This window comes from Poecilia reticulata, chromosome 18 (assembly GCF_904066995.2).
Source record: "Poecilia reticulata chromosome 18, P_reticulata-male-v2, whole genome shotgun sequence".
NCBI classification, from domain to species: Eukaryota; Metazoa; Chordata; class Actinopteri; order Cyprinodontiformes; family Poeciliidae; genus Poecilia; species Poecilia reticulata.
In genome coordinates this window covers 24,618,734-24,639,620 of record NC_088847.1, presented here as the reverse complement: position 1 = coordinate 24,639,620, position 20,887 = coordinate 24,618,734, and the positions used below count along the sequence as shown (strand labels likewise).

Here is a 20,887-nt window from a genome sequence, read left to right as displayed (position 1 = left end):
CTTCCAATAAAATAAAACAATAAAAGACCTGAAATATTTCAGTTGGTATACAATGAGTCTAAAATATATGACAGTTTAATTTTCATCATTACATTATGGAAAATAATGAACTTTATCACAATATGCTAATTTTTTGAGAAGGAAACTGTAGTTGCGAAGTAATTAGTTACATTTACTTCAGTAACTTTTTGGAATAAGTATCTTCAGAACATCTGCTGTATCTTCCCAGCACATCAGCAGACCCAGCCGTCCGCTGGAGCTCGGCCCAAACAAAGGGAACTTCTGGAGTCATTTCTGTGTTTTTTAGGCCTCACAGTGGATCTGTGGTCACTCAGTTTGTTGTCTCCTCCACTCTGAAGATGCAACTTCACTTAAAAAATCTGAATCAGTTCTTTCAGAGGATCAATCTGTGACATGGACCCGACACAGATCCACCACAAAATGCTGCTGGTTTCCAAACTAAGGTGTTTTCCTTCATGATGGTCCGGTCGACCCGGTTCTACTGGAACCAGAACATCTGCTCCACCTCCAGGTTCTGAGTCAAACCAACCTGTTCCCCTCCTGGCCTGTGGGGGCGCTGCACCAAGAACCACTGAAGGAAACGACACAAAAACCTCTGAAGACACTGAGAGCAACTTCCTTCTTCACCAGATGGAAACAAGATGGAGGATTTTAGCGGTTGGAGGATTTCTCTTTAGGCTAAAGACCAGGAGCCATTTCTGCTGCTAGCGCTAGGCTAGCACGTTAGCTTTGGATGGATTTACCCAGAATGCCCTGCGCTGTAGTCCACTTCCTGCTTCTGGAGCGGTCTCTGGTCCGCTTGACGTTGACATTCAAACCGAACCAGACCGAGGTTTGGAGGACCAGAGGTCAGAGGTCAGTTAGCGTTCACACGGATGGACACCAAGACTGAGCAGATAAAAATAGTTTTCATCCTGCCAGATCCTGAGATTTCACTCTGATCCAAAGTCAGATGGATTTACAGTCAGTGATCAATATGTCGATCAGACAGCTTCTTCGGCCATGAGAGGAGTCGGATCAACAGAACCACTTCTGGTCCGGATGTCCTGCAGCTGGTCCTGGACCGGGACTGTCCCTGCAGAGGAGACAAAGGACAAGTTGGAGACAAGAGCCCAGAAACAACCAATCAGCTGGAGACAATGTGCTGAGTCACACAGAGGGAGCAGAACAGAAATCAATAATAAATATTGGCATGAAAAGAAAAACTGCTCTTCTATCATCAGAGGCCTCTCCCAGTACTTACTGGTTACTTTCCACTGATTTCCATTTTATCCTTCAAAAATGACTGAGAAAGAGATAATAAAAAGTGTGTAATCTCAACTTCTGTTTTACTTTACATAAAGGTCATCACAGAGTTCCAGGTTTATTTCTCCAGACATAACTGTGGTTTCAAGGTCTTTCCAGGCCCTTTCCAAGTCCTACAGGCGACTTTCATGAAGGTAAAAATACTCAGAAACAAATGACACATTGCTTCCTGGAACCTTACTGGTGAGCAGCTTACTTTCACAAAACTACCAATTATTTTAATTCACTTTGCTGGTTGTCAAAAATGACAGGTTGCCTTCAGTCCTGGACATCTTGTCTAACTGTTTTAAATTAGCATCCCTTAATTAGTTACCAACTCTTACTATTCTGTTATTATTATTATTACTTTTTATTGGATAATACTTTATTGACAGATAGCTACCTAGCCAGCAATCTGTAATATATACTTTTGCATATACAGTATAATAATTGACATTTATAGACTTAAAACTTAATGCTAGCTAGCTTACTAGCTACATTTGATATACTTAGTTTTAATAATTAATAGATAAATAACTTTCATTAGCCATTAAATGAAACTATACCAAATATTTAATATCTTAATGTCTAATTACCATATTTTTATGTATATCGAAGAGTTTTTTATGGGAGACGGTGATGACTGACTAATATTTAGGTTTAATACTTTATCTTAACATGAACTATTGTTACCTAATGTAATGGGGTTGGTTAGTGTTTAGTTTGGATTGGTTGGTTTGGTTTGGTTGGTTTGGGTTTGGGGTTGGTTGGTTGGTTAGTGTTTAGTTTGGGTTGGTTGGTTGGTTTGTTGGTTGGTTGGGTTTGGTTTGGGGTTGGTTAGTTGGTTGGTGTTTAGTTTGGATTGGTTGGTTTGGTTTGGGGTTGGTTAGTTGGTTGGTTAGTGTTTAGTTTGGGTTGGGTTGGTTGGTTTGTTGGTTGGTTGGTTGGGTTTGGGGTTGGTTAGTTGGTTGGTTAGTGTTTAGTTTGGGTTTGTTGGTTGGTTTGTTGGTTGGGTTTGGTTAGTTGGTTGGTTAGTGTTTAGTTTGGGTTTGTTGGTTGGTTTGTTGGTTGGGTTTGGTTAGTTGGTTGGTTAGTGTTTAGTTTGGGTTGGGTTGGTTGGTTGGGTTTGGTTTGGGGTTGGTTAGTTGGTTGGTTAGTGTTTAGTTTGGGTTGGGTTGGTTGGTTTGTTGGTTGGTTGGTTGGGTTTGGGGTTGGTTAGTTGGTTGGTTAGTGTTTAGTTTGGGTTGGGTTGGTTGGTTTGTTGGTTGGTTGGTTGGGTTTGGTTTGGGGTTGGTTAGTTGGTTGGTTAGTGTTTAGTTTGGGTTGGGTTGGTTTAGCCACTGAGGTAATCGTGGCTCAAAAAGACAATCAAAACGAGACAAACTGACCTTTGACTTTGAGCAAAATGGTTTTCTTTCTCCAGATCTGCCCACTGTCTATACAGGATTCGTACTGTCCACTGTCTCTCACTGTGGGACGCCTCAGAGTCAGACTGAGGTCCCCAGACGTCAGCAGGTCGTCAGCCATCTTGGTTCTGGTACTAAAATACTCATCCTGGTCATCAGGCTGGTCAGAACTGCTGTAGTACATGTGAACGATCATTTTTGGCTCTGGATCAATACGTCCCCACACCACTGTGGCGTCTCCAGGCAGGCCAGGTGTTGTTCTGAACGGCAGCAGGACAGACTCCGCCCCCTCCTCCACCTCCACCTGACAGACTGAGAGAAGAAACACAAATATATGAGATTATTTCTCTATATTTTCACATAACTATATTTTTTTCTGTCTGGTGATGTTTTTAAATATTAAATTCAAGTTATGATCTTGAGTAGCCATTTTACAAAACTCTTCTTTGCTCTTATTTGTCTCGAACCTCCATTTACCCAAACACACTGACTGGACCACATCTCCCAGCATTCATAGTGTGAGACGCCATCTTTGCTGACATCACAAAAGTTACATACGATGTGGTTCAGCAACATTTAGGACCCCCACCCATAGACTCACGTCCTAACCTGCAGGACGGAAAGAAGATTTTCTACAACCATCAATAATTAGAAAACTTAAGGCCTGAACTTTGTTTGACCAAAGGTCCTTTAACTGCGGCAGAAATGTTGTTACCCCTGTACTTATACAGGGACATTTATAGAAACTCATCGTCTCATTTAAAAGAGAGACCTGTGTAAATGTGAAAAACCCTTTATTGTCTAGAAACTCATGCTGCCCCCAACAAGATGCTGCCCTGGGTAGCTGCCCATGTGGACCAACTGAACCCCGGTTTTCATCATTTTTTCTATGGTTTCTTCTCAAAGGCTGATCCTACTGGCAGCAGAGATACAACGCAGCACATCAGACGATATCGGCAAAAATCTGTGACTGACTATAAATGCCACCAGAGGATGGAGAGCTCTCTGCCTGCTTCACTGTAGCTGCAGCCTTTCTGCAGAGCTCATTCTATAGCAGCAGGACAGGAGAATAATCGGACATCTTGGAGCCAACAGGGCTTCAGACATGACATCAGAGAAGCATCTGAGAGGAGGACAGGAGAGGAGGACGAGAGGACGAGGAGAGAGGAGGACGAGAGAGGAGGACGAGAGAGGAGGACGAGAGGACGAGGAGAGAGGAGGACGAGAGAGGAGGACGAGAGGACGAGGAGAGAGGAGGACGAGAGAGGAGGACGAGAGAGGAGGACAAGAGGAGGACGAGAGGACGAGAGGACGAGGAGAGAGGAGGACAAGAGGAGGACGAGAGGACGAGGAGAGAGGAGGACGAGAGAGGAGGACGAGAGAGGAGGAGCTGCAGGAGGACCTGAGAGGAGGACAAGAGGACGAAGAGAGAGGAGGACAAGAGGACGAGAGAGGAGGAGCTGCAGGAGTAATTGAAGATGCTCATCTTCGAATGAGCTTCACATCTTAATGTTTTCAGAAAGTTATTCTGCCACACAGCACCAAAGACTGTTTTGTTAAATGTCTTTAGACCTGCAGCATAATTGATGGATTTTTTGGGTCTTATAGTCCTGATTATGTCCAGTGGACAAGCTGCTGTGTCCCAGGGGACAGGGGACAGCAGGTGTCCATGCATATGGACTAATTAGTTGGTGTCCCTCTGTTATTGAATAAAAATCCCACAATGCCAACTTCTACATTTGGGTGAAAAGTTGAGGAGCAGAAACACAAGTTAGCTCCACTACTGGTACCTTTGACCCCACTGACCTTTGACCTGGAGCTTTACTTGTTTCTTCATCAGGACGTCTCCGTCCCCTTTGCAGACGCTGCAGGTGTAGATGTTGCTGTCTTCGTCAGTGGGCCGTCTCAGAGTCAGACTGAGGTCTCCGGTTCTCAGTGGATCTTCCTCCATCCTGGTTCTGGTTCTGTAGGATCTGTTCTGATCTCCAGCCTGATCAGAACCGTTCTGATGCACATGGACCTTCCTGTTGTCTCTGTCCATCCACTCCACTCTAACGTCTCCATCCAGACTCCCTGTGGTTCTGCAGGGCAGCAGGACAGACTCCACCCCTGATTCCACCTCCACCTGTTGGACTGAGAGACAACAGAGGACAAGATAAGTTGGACAGACAGCAGCAGCTCTGAGGACATGTCCCAACATGTTGGACTGGTTCCAGTCTTCTCCAGCTTTACTCTCCGAGTGCTTTAGGACAGTAATGAGCGTAACATGAGTGCTAGCGCCCCCTATCGGCCCGTCTGCAGGTCAGAACTTTAACTCAAATGAAATCCCCTCCTGAAGGTCACAGCATTATAACCCCTATAACCTGAGTTTCTTTCACAGGGCTGACGGCTCCATGTTCGGCTGTAGAACCCAATGATTAACGGTACCAGAGGTCCAATCTGCTGGGCTCAGCAGCACCAGACTATAACCTGTGTAACCATCTGAATCCTCTGTGATTGGATAAATCTGATCAGATACCTGTGAAAACATTCAATGTTTTTATCTAAAGTGCTTCAAGATGATGTTTGTTGATCTTTCTAGACAATTTATTATTAATATCTGTATTGTTTATAATGTTGGGCAGCAGAAATAATAATCAGACACTTCTCAAGTCTGAGCATTTCTGAATATCACAGCTCAACTTTACAGTCAATAAGCTTCTACAGCTGAGCTGCTAATCTACTGCTCCAAAACCAATAATCAGTAATCAATAATCAAGGAAGATAACTGCAAGACTTAAACCAACTTCAATAAAACAGCAGCTAAACCATCTTGTTTGATTAAATCATCTCTGGAACAGTTTGGGTCTGACTGTGAGCTGATCCGTCTCAGTGAGACTGAAACTCTGTCCAGAGTCCAAACGGGCCAGGTGAGCCGGTACCGGTACCATCAGTAACACCAGCTTTCAGAGCAATGGATGCTGGGAGATGCAGTGTGATCAGTACAATGGAGGCCTGACCTCAGAGGCGCCTTGTGACTGCAGATCCCATCCACACACCAGAGTCAGAACCTGAAACCGGACCAGTTTCAGGTTCCATGGAGCCCATCTCAATAATCATGTTCAGACAAACGATCATGTTCAAACAGAACCACGACTTCTGAAGAGCAACGTTGGAAGATGAGGACGTCCCAGGACCTTCGCTTCAGTATCCTTAGACAGAGAATCTCAGATTTGAGAAACTGGACCGAAGGATGAAAAGCAGACGCAGGAAGGAGGCAGAAAGGAGGCAAAAAGGAGGCAGAAAGGAGGCAGGAAGGAGGCAGAAAGGAGGCAGGAAGGAGGCAGAAAGGAGGCAGGAAGGAGGCAGGAAGGAGGCAGGAAGGAGGCAGAAAGGAGGCAGAAAGGAGGCAGGAAGGAGGCAGAAAGGAGGCAGGAAGGAGGCAGAAAGGAGGCAGGAAGGAGGCAGGAAGGAGGCAGGAAGGAGGCAGGAAGGAGGCAGAAAGGAGGCAGGAAGGAGGCAGGAAGGAGGCAGAAAGGAGGCAGGAAGGAGGCAGGAAGGAGGCAGAAAGGAGGCAGAAAGGAGGCAGGAAGGAGGCAGAAAGGAGGCAGAAAGGAGGCAGGAAGGAGGCAGAAAGGAGGCAGGAAGGAGGCAGGAAGGAAGCAGGAAGGAGGCAGGAAGGAGGCAGAAAGGAGGCAGGAAGGAGGCAGGAAGGAGGCAGAAAGGAGGCAGGAAGGAAGCAGGAAGGAGGCAGAAAGGAGGCAGGAAGGAAGCAGAAAGGAGGCAGAAAGGAGGCAGAAAGGAGGCAGAAAGGAGGCAGAAAGGAGGCAGAAAGGAGGCAGAAAGGAGGCAGAAAGGAGGCAGGAAGGAGGCAGGAAGGAGGCAGGAAGGAGGCAGGAAGGAGGCAGGAAGGAGGCAGGAAGGAGGCAGAAAGGAGGCAGAAAGGAGGCAGGAAGGAGGCAGAAAGGAGGCAGGAAGGAGGCAGGAAGGAGGCAGGAAGGAGGCAGGAAGGAGGCAGAAAGGAGGCAGAAAGGAGGCAGGAAGGAGGCAGAAAGGAGGCAGGAAGGAGGCAGGAAGGAAGCAGGAAGGAGGCAGGAAGGAGGCAGAAAGGAGGCAGAAAGGAGGCAGAAAGGAGGCAGGAAGGAGGCAGAAAGGAGGCAGGAAGGAGGCAGGAAGGAGGCAGGAAGGAGGCAGAAAGGAGGCAGAAAGGAGGCAGGAAGGAAGCAGGAAGGAGGCAGGAAGGAGGCAGAAAGGAGGCAGGAAGGAGGCAGGAAGGAGGCAGAAAGGAGGCAGGAAGGAAGCAGGAAGGAGGCAGGAAGGAGGCAGAAAGGAGGCAGAAAGGAGGCAGGAAGGAGGCAGAAAGGAGGCAGGAAGGAGGCAGGAAGGAAGCAGGAAGGAGGCAGGAAGGAGGCAGGAAGGAGGCAGGAAGGAGGCAGGAAGGAGACAGGAAGGAGGCAGGAAGGAGGCAGGAAGGAGGCAGAAAGGAGGCAGGAAGGAGGCAGAAAGGAGGCAGGAAGGAGGCAGGAAGGAGGCAGGAAGGAGGCAGGAAGGAGGCAGAAAGGAGGCAGGAAGGAGGCAGGAAGGAGGCAGAAAGGAGGCAGGAAGGAAGCAGGAAGGAGGCAGGAAGGAGGCAGAAAGGAGGCAGAAAGGAGGCAGGAAGGAGGCAGAAAGGAGGCAGGAAGGAGGCAGGAAGGAAGCAGGAAGGAGGCAGGAAGGAGGCAGAAAGGAGGCAGGAAGGAGGCAGGAAGGAGACAGGAAGGAAGCAGGAAGGAGGCAGGAAGGAGGCAGAAAGGAGGCAGGAAGGAGGCAGAAAGGAGGCAGGAAGGAGGCAGGAAGGAGGCAGGAAGGAGGCAGGAAGGAGGCAGGAAGGAGGCAGGAAGGAGGCAGGAAGGAGGCAGGAAGGAGGCAGGAAGGAGGCAGGAAGGAGGCAGGAAGGAGGCAGGAAGGAGGCAGGAAGGAGGCAGGAAGGAGGCAGAAAGGAGGCAGGAAGGAGGCAGGAAGGAGACAGAAAGGAGGCAGGAAGGAAGCAGGAAGGAGGCAGAAAGGAGGCAGGAAGGAAGCAGGAAGGAGGCAGGAAGGAGGCAGGAAAGAAGCCGGAAGGAAGCAGGAAGGAGGCAGGAAGGAGGCAGAAAGGAGGCAGGAAGGAGGCAGGAAGGAGACAGAAAGGAGGCAGGAAGGAAGAAGGAAGGAGGCAGGAAGGAGGCAGGAAGGAGGCAGGAAGGAGGCAGGAAGGAGGCAGGAAGGAGGCAGGAAGGAGGCAGGAAGGAGGCAGGAAGGAGGCAGGAAGGAGGCAGGAAGGAAGCAGGAAGGAGGCAGGAAGGAGGCAGAAAGGAGGCAGGAAGGAGGCAGGAAGGAGACAGAAAGGAGGCAGGAAGGAAGCAGGAATGAGGAAGAAAGGAGGCAGAAAGGAGGCAGGAAGGAGGCAGGAAGGAGGCAGGAAGGAGGCAGGAAGGAGGCAGGAAGGAGGCAGGAAGGAGGCAGGAAGGAGGCAGGAAGGAGGCAGGAAGGAGGCAGGAAGGAGGCAGGAAGGAGGCAGGAAGGAGGCAGGAAGGAGGCAGGAAGGAGGCAGGAAGGAGGCAGGAAGGAGGCAGGAAGGAGGCAGAAAGGAGGCAGGAAGGAGGCAGGAAGGAGGCAGGAAGGAGGCAGGAAGGAGGCAGGAAGGAGGCAGGAAGGAGGCAGAAAGGAGGCAGGAAGGAGGCAGGAAGGAGGCAGGAAGGAGGCAGAAAGGAGGCAGGAAGGAGGCAGGAAGGAGGCAGGAAGGAGGCAGAAAGGAGGCAGAAAGGAGGCAGGAAGGAGGCAGAAAGGAGGCAGGAAGGAGGCAGGAAGGAGGCAGGAAGGAGGCAGAAGGAGGCAGAAAGGAGGCAGGAAGGAGGCAGAAAGGAGGCAGGAAGGAGGCAGGAAGGAGGCAGGAAGGAGGCAGAAAGGAGGCAGGAAGGAGGCAGAAAGGAGGCAGAAAGGAGGCAAGAAGGAGGCAGAAAGGAGGCAGGAAGGAGGCAGGAAGGAGGCAGGAAGGAGCAGAAGGAGGCAGAAAGGAGGCAGAAAGGAGGCAGGAAGGAGGCAGAAGGAGGCAGGAAGGAGGCAGGAAGGAGGCAGGAAGGAAGCAGGAAGGAGGAAGGAAGGAGGCAGGAAGGAGGCAGGAAGGAGGCAGGAAGGAGGCAGAAAGGAGGCAGGAAGGAAGCAGGAAGGAGGCAGGAAGGAGGCAGAAAGGAGGCAGGAAGGAGGCAGGAAGGAGGCAGAAAGGAGGCAGGAAGGAGGCAGGAAGGAAGCAGGAAGGAGGCAGGAAGGAGGCAGAAAGGAGGCAGGAAGGAGGCAGGAAGGAGACAGGAAGGAAGCAGGAAGGAGGCAGGAAGGAGGCAGAAAGGAGGCAGGAAGGAGGCAGGAAGGAGGCAGGAAGGAGGCAGGAAGGAAGCAGGAAGGAGGCAGGAAGGAGGCAGAAAGGAGGCAGGAAGGAGGCAGGAAGGAGCAGGAAGGAGGCAGGAAGGAGGCAGAAAGGAGCAGGAAGGAGGCAGGAAGGAAGCAGGAAGGAGGCAGGAAGGAGGCAGAAAGGAGGCAGGAAGGAGGCAGGAAGGAGACAGAAAGGAGGCAGGAAGGAAGCAGGAAGGAGGCAGAAAGGAGGCAGGAAGGAAGCAGGAAGGAGGCAGGAAGGAGGCAGGAAGAAGCCGAAGGAAGCAGGAAGGAGGCAGGAAGGAGGCAGAAAGGAGGCAGGAAGGAGCAGGAAGGAGACAGAAAGGAGGCAGGAAGGAAGCAGGAAGGAGGCAGGAAGGAGGCAGGAAGGAGACAGAAAGGAGGCAGGAAGGAGGCAGGAAGGAGGCAGGAAGGGGGCAGAAAGGAGGCAGGAAGGAGGAAGGAAGGAGGCAGGAAGGAGGCAGAAAGGAGGCAGGAAGGAGGCAGAAAGGAGGCAGGAAGGAGGGAGGAAGGAAGCAGGAAGGAGAGCAGGAAGGAGCAAGAAAGGAGGCAGGAAAGGAGGCAGGAAGGAGACAGAAAGGAGGCAGGAAGAAGCAGGAAGGAGGCAGGAAGGAGGCAGAAAGGAGGCAGAAAGGAGGCAGGAAGGAGGCAGAAAGGAGGCAGGAAGGAGGCAGGAAGGAAGCAGAGAAGGAGGCAGGAAGGAGGCAGAAAGGAGGCAGGAAGGAGGCAGAAGGAGACAGGAAGGAAGCAGAAAGGAGGCAGGAAGGAGGCAGAAAGGAGGCAGGAAGGAGGCAGAAAGGAGGCAGGAAGGAGGCAGAAGGAACAGGAAGGAGGCAGGAAGGAGGCAGAAAGGAGGCAGGAAGGAGGCAGGAAGGAAGCAGGAAGGAGGCAGGAAGAGGCAGAAAGGAGGCAGGAGAGGCAGGAAGGAAGCAGGAAGGAGGCAGGAAGGAGGCAGAAAGGAGGCAGGAAGAGGCAGGAAGGAACAGAAAGGAGGCAGGAAGAAGCAGGAAGGAGGCAGAAAGGAGGCAGGAAGGAAGCAGGAAGGAGGCAGGAAAGAAGCAGGAAGGAAGCAGGAAGGAGGCAGGAAGGAGGCAGAAAGGAGGCAGGAAGGAGGCAGAAAGGAGACAGAAAGGAGGCAGGAAGGAGGCAGGAAGGAGGCAGGAAGGAGGCAGGAAGGAGGCAGGAAGGAAGCAGGAAGGAGGCAGAAAGGAGGCAGGAAGGAAGCAGGAAGGAGGCAGAAAGGAGGCAGGAAGGAGGCAGGAAGGAAGCAGGAAGGAGGCAGGAAGGAGGCAGAAAGGAGGCAGGAAGGAGGCAGGAAGGAGACAGAAAGGAGGCAGGAAGGAGGCAGGAAGGAGGCAGGAAGGAGGCAGAAAGGAGGCAGGAAGGAGGCAGGAAGGAGCAGGAAGGAGGCAGGAAGGAGGCAGGAAGGAGGCAGAAAGGAGGCAGGAAGGAGGCAGGAAGGAGGCAGGAAGGAGGCAGGAAGGAGGCAGGAAGGAGGCAGGAAGGAGGCAGGAAGGAGGCAGGAAGGAGGCAGGAAGGAGGCAGGAAGGAAGCAGGAAGGAGGCAGGAAGGAGGCAGGAAAGGAGGCAGGAAGGAGGCAGAAAGGAGGCAGGAAGGAGGCAGGAAGGAGGCAGGAAGGAGGCAGAAAGGAGGCAGAAAGGAGGCAGGAAGGAGGCAGGAAGGAGGCAGAAAGGAGGCAGGAAGGAGGCAGGAAGGAGGCAGGAAGGAGGCAGAAAGGAGGCAGGAAGGAGGCAGAAAGGAGGCAGGAAAGGAGGCAGGAAGGATGCAGGAAGGAGGCAGGAAAGGAGGCAGGAAAGGAGGCAGGAAGGAGGCAGGAAGGAGGCAGAAAGGAGGCAGGAAGGAGGCAGAAAGGAGGCAGGAAGGAGGCAGGAAGGAAGCAGGAAGGAGGCAGGAAAGGAGGCAGGAAGGAGGCAGAAAGGAGGCAGGAAGGAGGCAGAAAGGAGGCAGGAAGGAGGCAGAAAGGAGGCAGGAAGGAGGCAGGAAGGAGGCAAGAAGGAGGCAGGAAGGAGGCAGGAAGGAGGCAGAAGGAGGCAGGAAGAGCAGAAGGAGCAGGAAGGAGGCAGGAAGGAAGCAGGAAGGAGGCAGGAAGGAGGCAGGAAGGAGGCAGGAAGGAGGCAGGAAGGAGGCAGAAAGGAGGCAGGAAGGAGGCAGGAAGGAGGCAGGAAGGAGGAAGAAAGGAGGCAGAAAGGAGGCAGGAAGGAGGCAGAAAGGAGGCAGGAAGGAGGCAGGAAGGAAGCAGGAAGGAGGCAGGAAGGAGGCAGAAAGGAGGCAGGGAGGAGCAGGGAGGAGCAGGAAGGAGCAGGGAGGAGCAGGGAGGAGCAGGGAGGAGCAGGAAGGAGCAGAAAGGAGGCAGGAAGGAGGCAGGAAGGAAGCAGGAAGGAGGCAGGAAGGAGGCAGAAAGGAGGCAGGAAGGAGGCAGGAAGGAAGCAGGAAGGAGGCAGGAAGGAGGCAGAAAGGAGGCAGGAAGGAGGCAGGAAGGAGGCAGGAAGGAGGCAGAAAGGAGGCAGGAAGGAGGCAGGAAGGAGACAGAAAGGAGGCAGGAAGGAAGCAGGAAGGAGGCAGAAAGGAGGCAGGAAGGAGCAGGAAGGAGGCAGGAAGGAGGCAGGAAAGAGCAGGAAGGAAGCAGGAAGGAGGCAGGAAGGAGGCAGAAAGGAGGCAGGAAGGAGGCAGGAAAGAGGACAGAAAGGAGGCAGGAAGGAGCAGGAAGGAGGCAGGAAGGAGGCAGGAAGGAGACAGAAAGGAGGCAGGAAGGAGGCAGGAAGGAGGCAGGAAGGAGGCAGAAAGGAGGCAGAAAGGAGGCAGGAAGGAGGCAGGAAGGAGGCAGAAAGGAGGCAGGAAGGAGGCAGGAAGGAGGCAGGAAGGAGGCAGAAAGGAGGCAGAAAGGAGGCAGAAAGGATGCAGGAAGGAGGCAGGAAGGAGGCAGGAAGGAGGCAGAAAGGAGGCAGGAAGGAGGCAGAAAGGAGGCAGAAAGGAGGCAGAAGGAGGCAGGAGGAGGCAGAAAGGAGCAGGAAGGAGGCAGGAAGGAAGCAGGAAGGAGGCAGGAAGGAGGCAGAAAGGAGGCAGAAGGAGGCAGAAGGAGGCAGAAGGAGGCAGAAAGGAGGCAGGAAGGAGGCAGGAAGGAGGCAGGAAGGAGGCAGAAAGGAGGCAGAAAGGAGGCAGGAAGGAGGCAGAAAGGAGGCAGGAAGGAGGCAGGAAGGAGGCAGGAAGGAGGCAGGAAGGAGGCAGAAAGGAGGCAGGAAGGAGGCAGGAAGGAGACAGAAAGGAGGCAGGAAGGAGCAGGAAGGAGGCAGGAAGGAGGCAGAAGGAGCAGAAAGGAGGCAGGAAGGAGGCAGAAAGGAGGCAGGAAGGAGGCAGGAAGGAAGCAGGAAGGAGGCAGGAAGGAGGCAGAAAGGAGGCAGGAAGGAGGCAGGAAGGAGACAGGAAGGAAGCAGGAAGGAGCAGGAAGGAGGCAGAAAGGAGGCAGGAAGGAGGCAGAAAGGAGGCAGGAAGGAGGCAGGAAGGAAGCAGGAAGGAGGCAGGAAGGAGGCAGAAGGAGGCAGGAAGGAGGCAGGAAGGAAGCAGGAAGGAGGCAGGAAGGAGGCAGAGGGAAGGAGGCAGGAAGGAGGCAGGAAGGAGCAGGAAGGAGGCAGAAAGGAGGCAGGAAGGAGCAGAAAGACAGAAAGGAGGCAGGAAGGAAGCAGGAAGGAGGCAGAAAGGAGGCAGGAAGGAAGCAGGAAGGAGGCAGGAAGGAGGCAGGAAAGAAGCAGGAAGGAAGCAGGAAGGAGGCAGGAAGGAGGCAGAAAGGAGGCAGGAAGGAGGCAGGAAGGAGACAGAAAGGAGGCAGGAAGGAAGCAGGAAGGAGGCAGGAAGGAGGCAGGAAGGAGGCAGGAAGGAAGCAGGAAGGAGGCAGAAAGGAGGCAGGAAGGAAGCAGGAAGGAGGCAGAAAGGAGGCAGGAAGGAGGCAGGAAGGAAGCAGGAAGGAGGCAGGAAGGAGGCAGAAAGGAGGCAGGAAGGAGGCAGGAAGGAGGCAGAAAGGAGGCAGGAAGGAAGCAGGAAGGAGGCAGGAAGGAGGCAGAAAGGAGGCAGGAAGGAGGCAGGAAGGAGGCAGGAAGGAGGCAGGAAGGAGGCAGGAAGGAGGCAGGAAGGAGGCAGGAAGGAGGCAGGAAGGAGGCAGGAAGGAGGCAGGAAGGAGGCAGGAAGGAGGCAGGAAGGAGGCAGGAAGGAGGCAGGAAGGAGGCAGGAAGGAGGCAGGAAGGAGGCAGGAAGGAGGCAGGAAGGAGGCAGGAAGGAGGCAGGAAGGAGGCAGGAAGGAGGCAGGAAGGAGGCAGAAAGGAGGCAGGAAGGAGGCAGGAAGGAGGCAGGAAGGAGGCAGGAAGGAGGCAGGAAGGAGGCAGGAAGGTAGCTTTTTCTGGCTATGGCCAATGTGGTAGCTAACACTTGCTAGCACTAAGTTATCAGGGCCTAACTTTCCAAGTTCCTTCTCAGAAATTGATAAAAATATTGATTCATCAATGCTTTGCAGTTTATTTCTCCAATTCAATATCAATTCAGAAAAGCCAATGAATGGATTAGATCTACTTTATCACCATGGAAACAACAGTGATGAGCAGCTCAGTATTTCAGCTCAGGGTCATGTGAAGCAGCTCCTCATCTTCAGTTTAACTGCAGTTGGCAAAAACCTCTTGGTGGGCATTAAACTGCACATATTGTACATATTATCGGCCTAAATCAGCCGATTAAAAACAGTATCGGCTGTTCAGACGTTTCCCCCAAACAGCTTCTTGCTGCTGTTGGTCTAAAACTGAAACGGCTGCAGTCGCTGCTCCAAATGTAAGAGTTTGACATCACTTGTCAAAGTCTTAGTGCCATGAGAACTACTAACATACAGACAATAACCAGTTAACCACCTGAAATAATGTCAGATTAACTCACCAGTGACCTGGAGCTTGACTTGTTTCTCCATCAGGACGTCTCCGTCCCCCTTGGAGACGGTGCAGGTGAAGGTGTTGCTGTCTCCATCAGTCGGCCATGACAGAGTCAGACTGAGGTCTCCGGTCCTCAGCAGGTTTTCATCCATCCTGGTTCTGGTTCTGTAGAGCCAGTGTTGATCTCCAGGCTGATCAGAACCGTTCTGATACACATGGACCGTCCAGTTAAATTTGTCCCTCCACTCCACTCTGACGTCTCCATCCAGACTCTCTGTGGTTCTGCAGGGCAGCAGGACAGACTCCACCCCTGATTCCACCTCCACCTGATGGACTGAGAGACAACAGAGGACAAGATGAGTTGGACAGACAGCAGCAGCTCTGAGGACGTGATGACAGTGTCTTCAGTTTGTTCTGTGGAAATTCTGCCTGAGAAAGAGACGGGCTGGTTTTCTGCTTTAACCAACATGTTTCATCAGGATGGAAAAACTCTGCAGGAAATATTGGTGCTCAAAAATATAATACAGGTATTATGGATGGATGGAGTTTAACACGTTTCTATAGATCCAAGATTTAATCATTGTAATCAATCACGTTTATTTGTGTGGCACATCTTACCAACAAGGCAGTTCAAGGAGCTACGCATCATAAAAAACACCATGCAGTCGACCACTGAGAGACTATCAATAAGACATCTTGATCAGTGACATCATCAAGTCCTCATCTGATTGGTCGATGTTTGTAAAGCAGCTCTGACAGCTGGATTTAAAGGATCCCACTGTTTCCACTTCTGTTTTCTGGAAGTTTGTTCCAGATTTGTGATGCACAGAAGCTGAATGCTGCTTCTCCATGTTGGGTTCTGGTTCTGGAGGCAGAGCAGAACCAGAACCAGAACCTGAGGGGTCTGAAGGTTGATCCAGCAGCAGCTGATCATGAATCTGTTCCCTGATTTATAAACTACCAGCAGTTTAAAGGAATGTAGAACCGGGTGGTGTAGAACCAGGTGGTGTGTGTAGAACCGGGTGATGTAGAACCGGGTGGTGTAGAACCGGGTGGTGTCTCTATCCACCTGGTTCTAGTCAGAACTCCAGCTGCAGCTTCTGGATCGTTGGTTTGTCAGAGGTCAGCCTGGTCTCTGGTTTACAGCTGGAAGAACTGAAGCTGATTCTAGATCTATATCTCTGTATCTATGACTCTAGATCTATAACTCTAGATCTATAACTCTAGATCTATAACTCTAGATCTATAACTCTAGATCTATAACTCTAGATCTATGACTCTAGATCTATGACTCTAGATCTATAACTCTAGATCTATGACTCTAGATCTATAACTCTAGATCTATATCTCTGTATCTATGACTCTAGATCTATAACTCTAGATCTATAACTCTAGATCTATAACTCTAGATCGCTCCTCTTTAGGTCCCAAGATTATAACTTTAGTTTCTGTTCAGCTTGAGAAAGTTTTGTCTCATCCTCACATTTCTCTGTTCTCAGCATCTGTTCAGTGACTGGATGGGGTCAAAGGTCACCTGGTGACCCGGTAATGTAGAGCTGTGCATCGTCTGTGTCGTCATGGTAACTGATCTTATTTCCTGTTATGACCTGAGCCAGTGGGAGCATATAAATGTAGAATCAGAGGATCCTCGGATGGAGCCTTTGGGTTTGGAATCAGTTTCTCTACGATCTGGCTGGAACGCCAAAGACCAGACGTAAAAACAAAAAAGGTCCAAATGGACTTTACAGAAATAACTGTATTTCCAACCAACCCACCAATTGACCCATTTACCCGTCAGGATGACCCTCAGGTTCTCAGTGTTCCTGTACCTCTGACACGAAGCTTCACATCCTTTTTCAGCAGGACGTGTCCCTCTCTGCTGCAGACAATGCAGGTGTAGGTGTCTCTGTCCACATCTAGGGGGCGCTGCAGCGTCAGACTGAGGTCTCTGGTTTTCAGCGGGTCTTGGTTTATCCGGGTCCGGTTGCGGTAAGCCTGGTGCTGCTCCTCCGTCCGATCACAACCCTGGAGATACACATGAACCTTCCGGTTGGTGCTGGTCCTCCAGTCCACCTTGGCGTCTTCGGGCAGACGGACTCTGGACTTGCAGGGCAGCAGGACAGACTCCGCCCCTGCATCCACCTTCACCGTGTAGCCTGGGAGGAAAACCAAGCACAGCATCAGCTTTCCGGACAGCAGCCGCCCTGAAGCTCGGACCGGGGAAGGACTTCCTGTCTGACTCACTGCAGGACAGACTCACCTGACAGGATGTAATGTCGAAAATAATAGAAAAGGCCGCCAGAGGCAAAGAGCGCTGCAAGCAGGAGGACCAGGAGAACCACCAGGACTCTAGCCTGCAGGGGAAACTGTTCTGCAGAGAAACAAGAGACAAACATCATGTGGAGCTGAATGTTTCACTCTGCGTGACCTTTCTGTGACCTTCAAAGTGGCTTTCATCAACATGGTTTTGAAAATGAGTTTTTCATCCTGATTCACCAACTCTGACCTCTGAATCGTCCAAACAGGTAAAAAGTAGGAATTGTTTTAATCTTAAAATATCAGGTTGAAGCCAGAAAGCAGGAGTTTAGCTGCCAGGTGAGTCAGTCAGTTTTACAGGTGAGTCACCTGGAGGAACTCCGTCCGTCCAAATATAACAGGTTCACAGTAAAACCTGCATTTGGTCTAAAAGTAAAGGTTTATTCAATGTTTAGTTTCTGCATCAATCAGAGCAGAATGACGTTGACCTCTGACCTGTGACGTGCTGCAGTACCACGGCCCGCCTCAGGATGTCCTCGCCGCGGTGCACGGTGCAGACGTAGCGCCCTCTGTCCCTGGCGGTGGGGAACCTCAGGGTCAGGCTGAGGTCGCCGGTCCGCAGCAGGTCCTGCTCCATGTGGGTGCGGCTGCAGTAAAGGTCGTCCTGCCTGGTTCCGGGTCGGCTCGTGTTCTGGAGCGTGTGGACCAGCAGAGGTTCTGGTTCTGAGCGGGTCCACTCCACTCTGCTGTCGCCGGGCAGATTGGGTGGCATTCTGCAGGGCAGGACCACAGAATCCGCTCCTTCCACCGTCTTCACCTCCAGCTGGTCATCTGGGGATCACATGGTCACATCTCACTAAGCCAGCTCAGAAACCAGCGACCTTTGACCTGGAGCTCACGCTGCTCACCTCTGACCCTGAGCTGACTGACCCCGAGTGTGCGGCGTCCTCTCCCATCGCTCAGGCTGCAGGTGTAGGTACCTTGGTCGGGAGGTCGGGGGTCACTCAGGGTCAGGCTGAAGTCTCCAGAGTCCACTGCCCCGGGCGCCATGCTCGTCCGGCCCCGGTAACGCTCAAGCTGCGTCCTCAGGTCGTCCTGCTCCCGTCTCAGGTGGACGCAGGCGGGACCGACGTCCCCGTTGGTCCAGGTGACGACGGGCTCTTCAGGTATGATGCCAGAGTAATGACAAGGCAGCAGGACGGACTGAGACCCCACAGTGACCTCTACCACCCCACACAGGGCATGCTGGGAAACTGAGGACAAAACACAGAGACGAGTCAGAGAGAGAGAGGGAGAGAATAAGAGAGAGAGAGGGAGAGACAGAGGGAGAGACAGAGAGAGAGACAGAGAGAGAGACAATAAGAGAGAGAGAGACAGAAGTGAAAACCGTCTGGGTTCAGGCAGGACGTCGATCTGACCCCCAATAACCCAAATGTCTCCTAAACTTTCATTTCTCCTGATGCTAAAGACGTTTACAGTCAAAAACAATATTTTTTACTTTTAAAATAAAAACTGACAGAATTCAGTAAATTTTCGGTTCAACATTATGTCACAAAATGTTTTTTCTGAATCCGTTTCTAAACTCTTTACAACTGCTGCATCATTTTTATCGTCTCCTACTATTATTTGTTTTAATGTTCAAATAGAGATTCACATGTTGTACATTTATAATTTAAGATTGTTGAACATGGTGTTAGCATTGTGGCCTTGTTGTTCAGTGTTTTATCATTTATTCTGCTTTATATATTTTATATTCCTTTGTCACTTTGCTGCTGTTACACAGAAATGTCCCCATGGTGGGACAACAAATGATATTTCTACTCTACAATTTGTTTTTATAACATTGTTATCATTGGACAGGAGGAGCTGCTGCCTCTCCAGCTAACGTTCCGGGCGAGAGGCGGGGTCACCTGGGTCATCTGGACAGGTCGCCAGTCTGTCGCAGGGCAACACAGAGACACACAACCATGCACACACACACTCACACCTAGGGACAATTTGGAGAGGCCAATTAACCTGACAGTCATGTTTTTGGACTGTGGGAGGAAACCGGAGTACCTGGAGAAAACCCACCATGCAGGGAGAACATGGAGACTCCATGCAGAAAGACCGGGAATCGAACCCAGAACCTTCTTGCTGCAAGGCAGCAGCTCTACCAACTGCACCACTGTGCAGCCTTGATGGTGTTTATTCATACAGAAAATAATAATGTGGGTTGAGCCTCTTTTGGCCTCTTCATAAAAGCTATTTTTTAAATAAAATAATCTTTAAATCATATCGCCGTCCACATGGGATAACTGGTGTAGTTATTAATCTCTGCTTCATGGTTCATCGCCATGCAGCAGCGTCATCATGTTGGTGTTTCTATGATCCAGAGTACTCGGTTCTGACCCGGTGAGAGCAAAGAGCAGATCAGAGGCTCTGAGCCGACAGCCACCGAGTTTCACTTCAACATCTTTACGCTATGAAGCGACTTTATGAGGAAAAACATCCAAAGATGTCAATAATCAGTCGTTATGATCACCAGCTGATCAGCAGCTTCCAGAGAGGATGAGGAGCAGAGAGGAAGATGATCTTACCGAGCAGGAGGACCATCATCTTCATCTTCCTCTCAGACAGAAACCAGAACAAACTGAGAGGTTTTCTCCAGCTGCTCTCCTCTGACACCAGAGATCCACCCAGTGGCCCTGGACTCCCTGCTGATTGGCTGCTTCAGGTTCTGCTGAACCGGTTCTGCTGGATCCAGTTCAGTCCTGAGGAAAGGCGGGGAGCTTCATTCCTGTTGGTCCAGCTTGTGGTTCCTTTAATCAAGTCTCTTCATCAGTGGCCCAGGTGACCTGCTGGCCCCTTTCCTTCGCTCTGATTGGATGAACTCAGAGCAGCTCTATCAGAACCGGATCAGAACCAGCCGGACCTCAGAGGTTTCTTCTTGGTATTAGGTTATTGTCATCGTGAGAGCAGCGGCAGCTTTGTGGAAAATAAATTCCCCCTGAGAACAAAAAGGCCTGAAGTCCAAGGCTATAACTTCAATCTTCCTTATTAAATATCATTCCAGTTGAACCTCTGAGGCCTTTTACTGCCTCTGTGTCTCACTGGTTCCAGTCCGATTCTCTATCTGGTCCTAGAGGAAGTTCTGGTTTCCATCCTGGTTCTGTTGGGTCTCCTCTGAAACTCCACTAACTGCTTGTTGCAGGTCCAACTGGAAACACGAATATCTGTGAAATAACTGCAGGATGGGAGAGTAAGAACCGCAGCAGTTTATTTTCACTCACAAAACGTTCAGTTTTAAATGTCCGGCACAAATTATAAAAATAGAGAAACCAAAACCAAAACCACAGTCTGTTCACAGTTCCAGATAACTCTGGGAAGTCCTGGTAAATAACACAGGCTTCTGGTTAAAACAGTTATTTATAACTGGCACTTGGAGCCATCAACTCATTTGGCTGTAACACATTTACAAGTTAACTCTGACAGCCTGGTATTAACGTGACAACATGAATCTTTCTGAAACTATGCAGCTTCATCCGTTCATAAAGCTAATTCAACTCATGGCGTCACATAAGGAGCCACACAACATCGATTGAAGTGCATTTATATATGAATAATCTTATTAATATGATAGTTTCGGTTTTAATAAACATTTTGGGCTCAAATTCACCATCGCGAGAAAGACACCAATTCCCGCGAGACTAGCAGGGCTTCACGGTTCTTTATAAAACTCTCCTCAAGCGGCTCAAATCATCAGTAACTGCTTCGTAGAAGAGAAACAAAGCTTAAAGTTTACCTCAGGGTGGTTTCAGCCGCAGACTGACCTGTAAAATAAACGGAGTGGAAGAGCAGGAAGTTTCTCTCTCCAGACTGAGTGAACAGGAAGTAGCTCCACTTTACGCAGCAGGTGTTGCGCCCAATTCTGTGACCATCATATTCTGCGACCGCAGGGGGCAGCAACGTGCATTTCTCTGCATCTTGAAGACCAGATAGTATTTACGTAAACTGCGTAAGGTTCACGTAAATAAACCTTACCATGGTCTTGAGCCGGAAAAGGGTAGAGTGCCTTCTCCGGGTCAGGGGGGTCGTCCTGCCTCAAGTGGAGGAGTTTAAGTATCTGGGGATCTTGTTCACGAATGAGGGAAGAAGGGAGATCGACAGGCGGATTGGGGCAGCGTCTGCCGTGAAGCGGGCGCTGTACCGGTCCGTCGTGGTGAAGAGAGAGCTGAGCCAAAAAGCGAAGCTCTCGATTTACCGGTCGATCTACGTTCCCACCCTCATCTATGGTCATGAGCTTTGGGTCATGACCGAAAGAACCAGATCACGGATACAAGCGGCCGAAATGGGTTTCCTCCTCCGCAGGGTGGCTGGGCTCTCCCTTAGAGAGAGAAGCTCGGTCATCCAGGAGGGACTCAGAGTAGAGCCGCTGCTCCTCCACGTCGAGAGGAGCCAGTTGAGGCTCGGGCATCTGGTCAGGATGCCTCCTGGACGCCTCCCTGGTGAGGAGTTCAGGTCCCACCGGGAGGAGGGGAGACCCAGGACACCTGGAGGGACAATGTCTCTCTATGGCCTGGAAACGCCTTGGGGTTCCTGGAGGACCTGGAAGAGGCTGGAGAGGGAAGT

The 20,887-nt window shown here is 51.2% G+C and overlaps 1 protein-coding gene across 3 annotated transcripts; it reads right to left on the bottom strand.

Annotated features, from left to right (window-relative positions):
- Nucleotides 1-57: 57 nt before the first annotated feature.
- On the bottom strand, nucleotides 58-20,198 carry LOC103460317 (uncharacterized). 3 transcript variants are annotated; one of them, XM_081599078.1, is made up of 10 exons: nucleotides 20,061-20,197; nucleotides 18,856-19,502; nucleotides 17,185-17,529; nucleotides 16,772-17,107; nucleotides 16,281-16,391; nucleotides 15,850-16,176; nucleotides 14,028-14,354; nucleotides 4,518-4,844; nucleotides 2,694-3,023; nucleotides 58-1,096 (listed from the first exon to the last, which is right to left on the bottom strand). In XM_081599078.1, the coding sequence occupies exons 2-10, from the start codon at nucleotides 18,878-18,880 to the stop codon at nucleotides 1,005-1,007; spliced, it is 2,220 nt and encodes a 739-aa protein (XP_081455204.1). In that variant the 5' UTR covers nucleotides 18,881-19,502; nucleotides 20,061-20,197; the 3' UTR covers nucleotides 58-1,004. The 3 variants fall into 3 exon arrangements, with proteins under 3 accessions (XP_081455204.1, XP_081455205.1, XP_081455206.1); XM_081599079.1 differs by having other exon boundaries at nucleotides 18,856-19,475; nucleotides 20,061-20,155; XM_081599080.1 differs by lacking the exon at nucleotides 14,028-14,354 and having other exon boundaries at nucleotides 20,061-20,198.
- Between the last annotated feature and the right edge of the window lie 689 nt (nucleotides 20,199-20,887).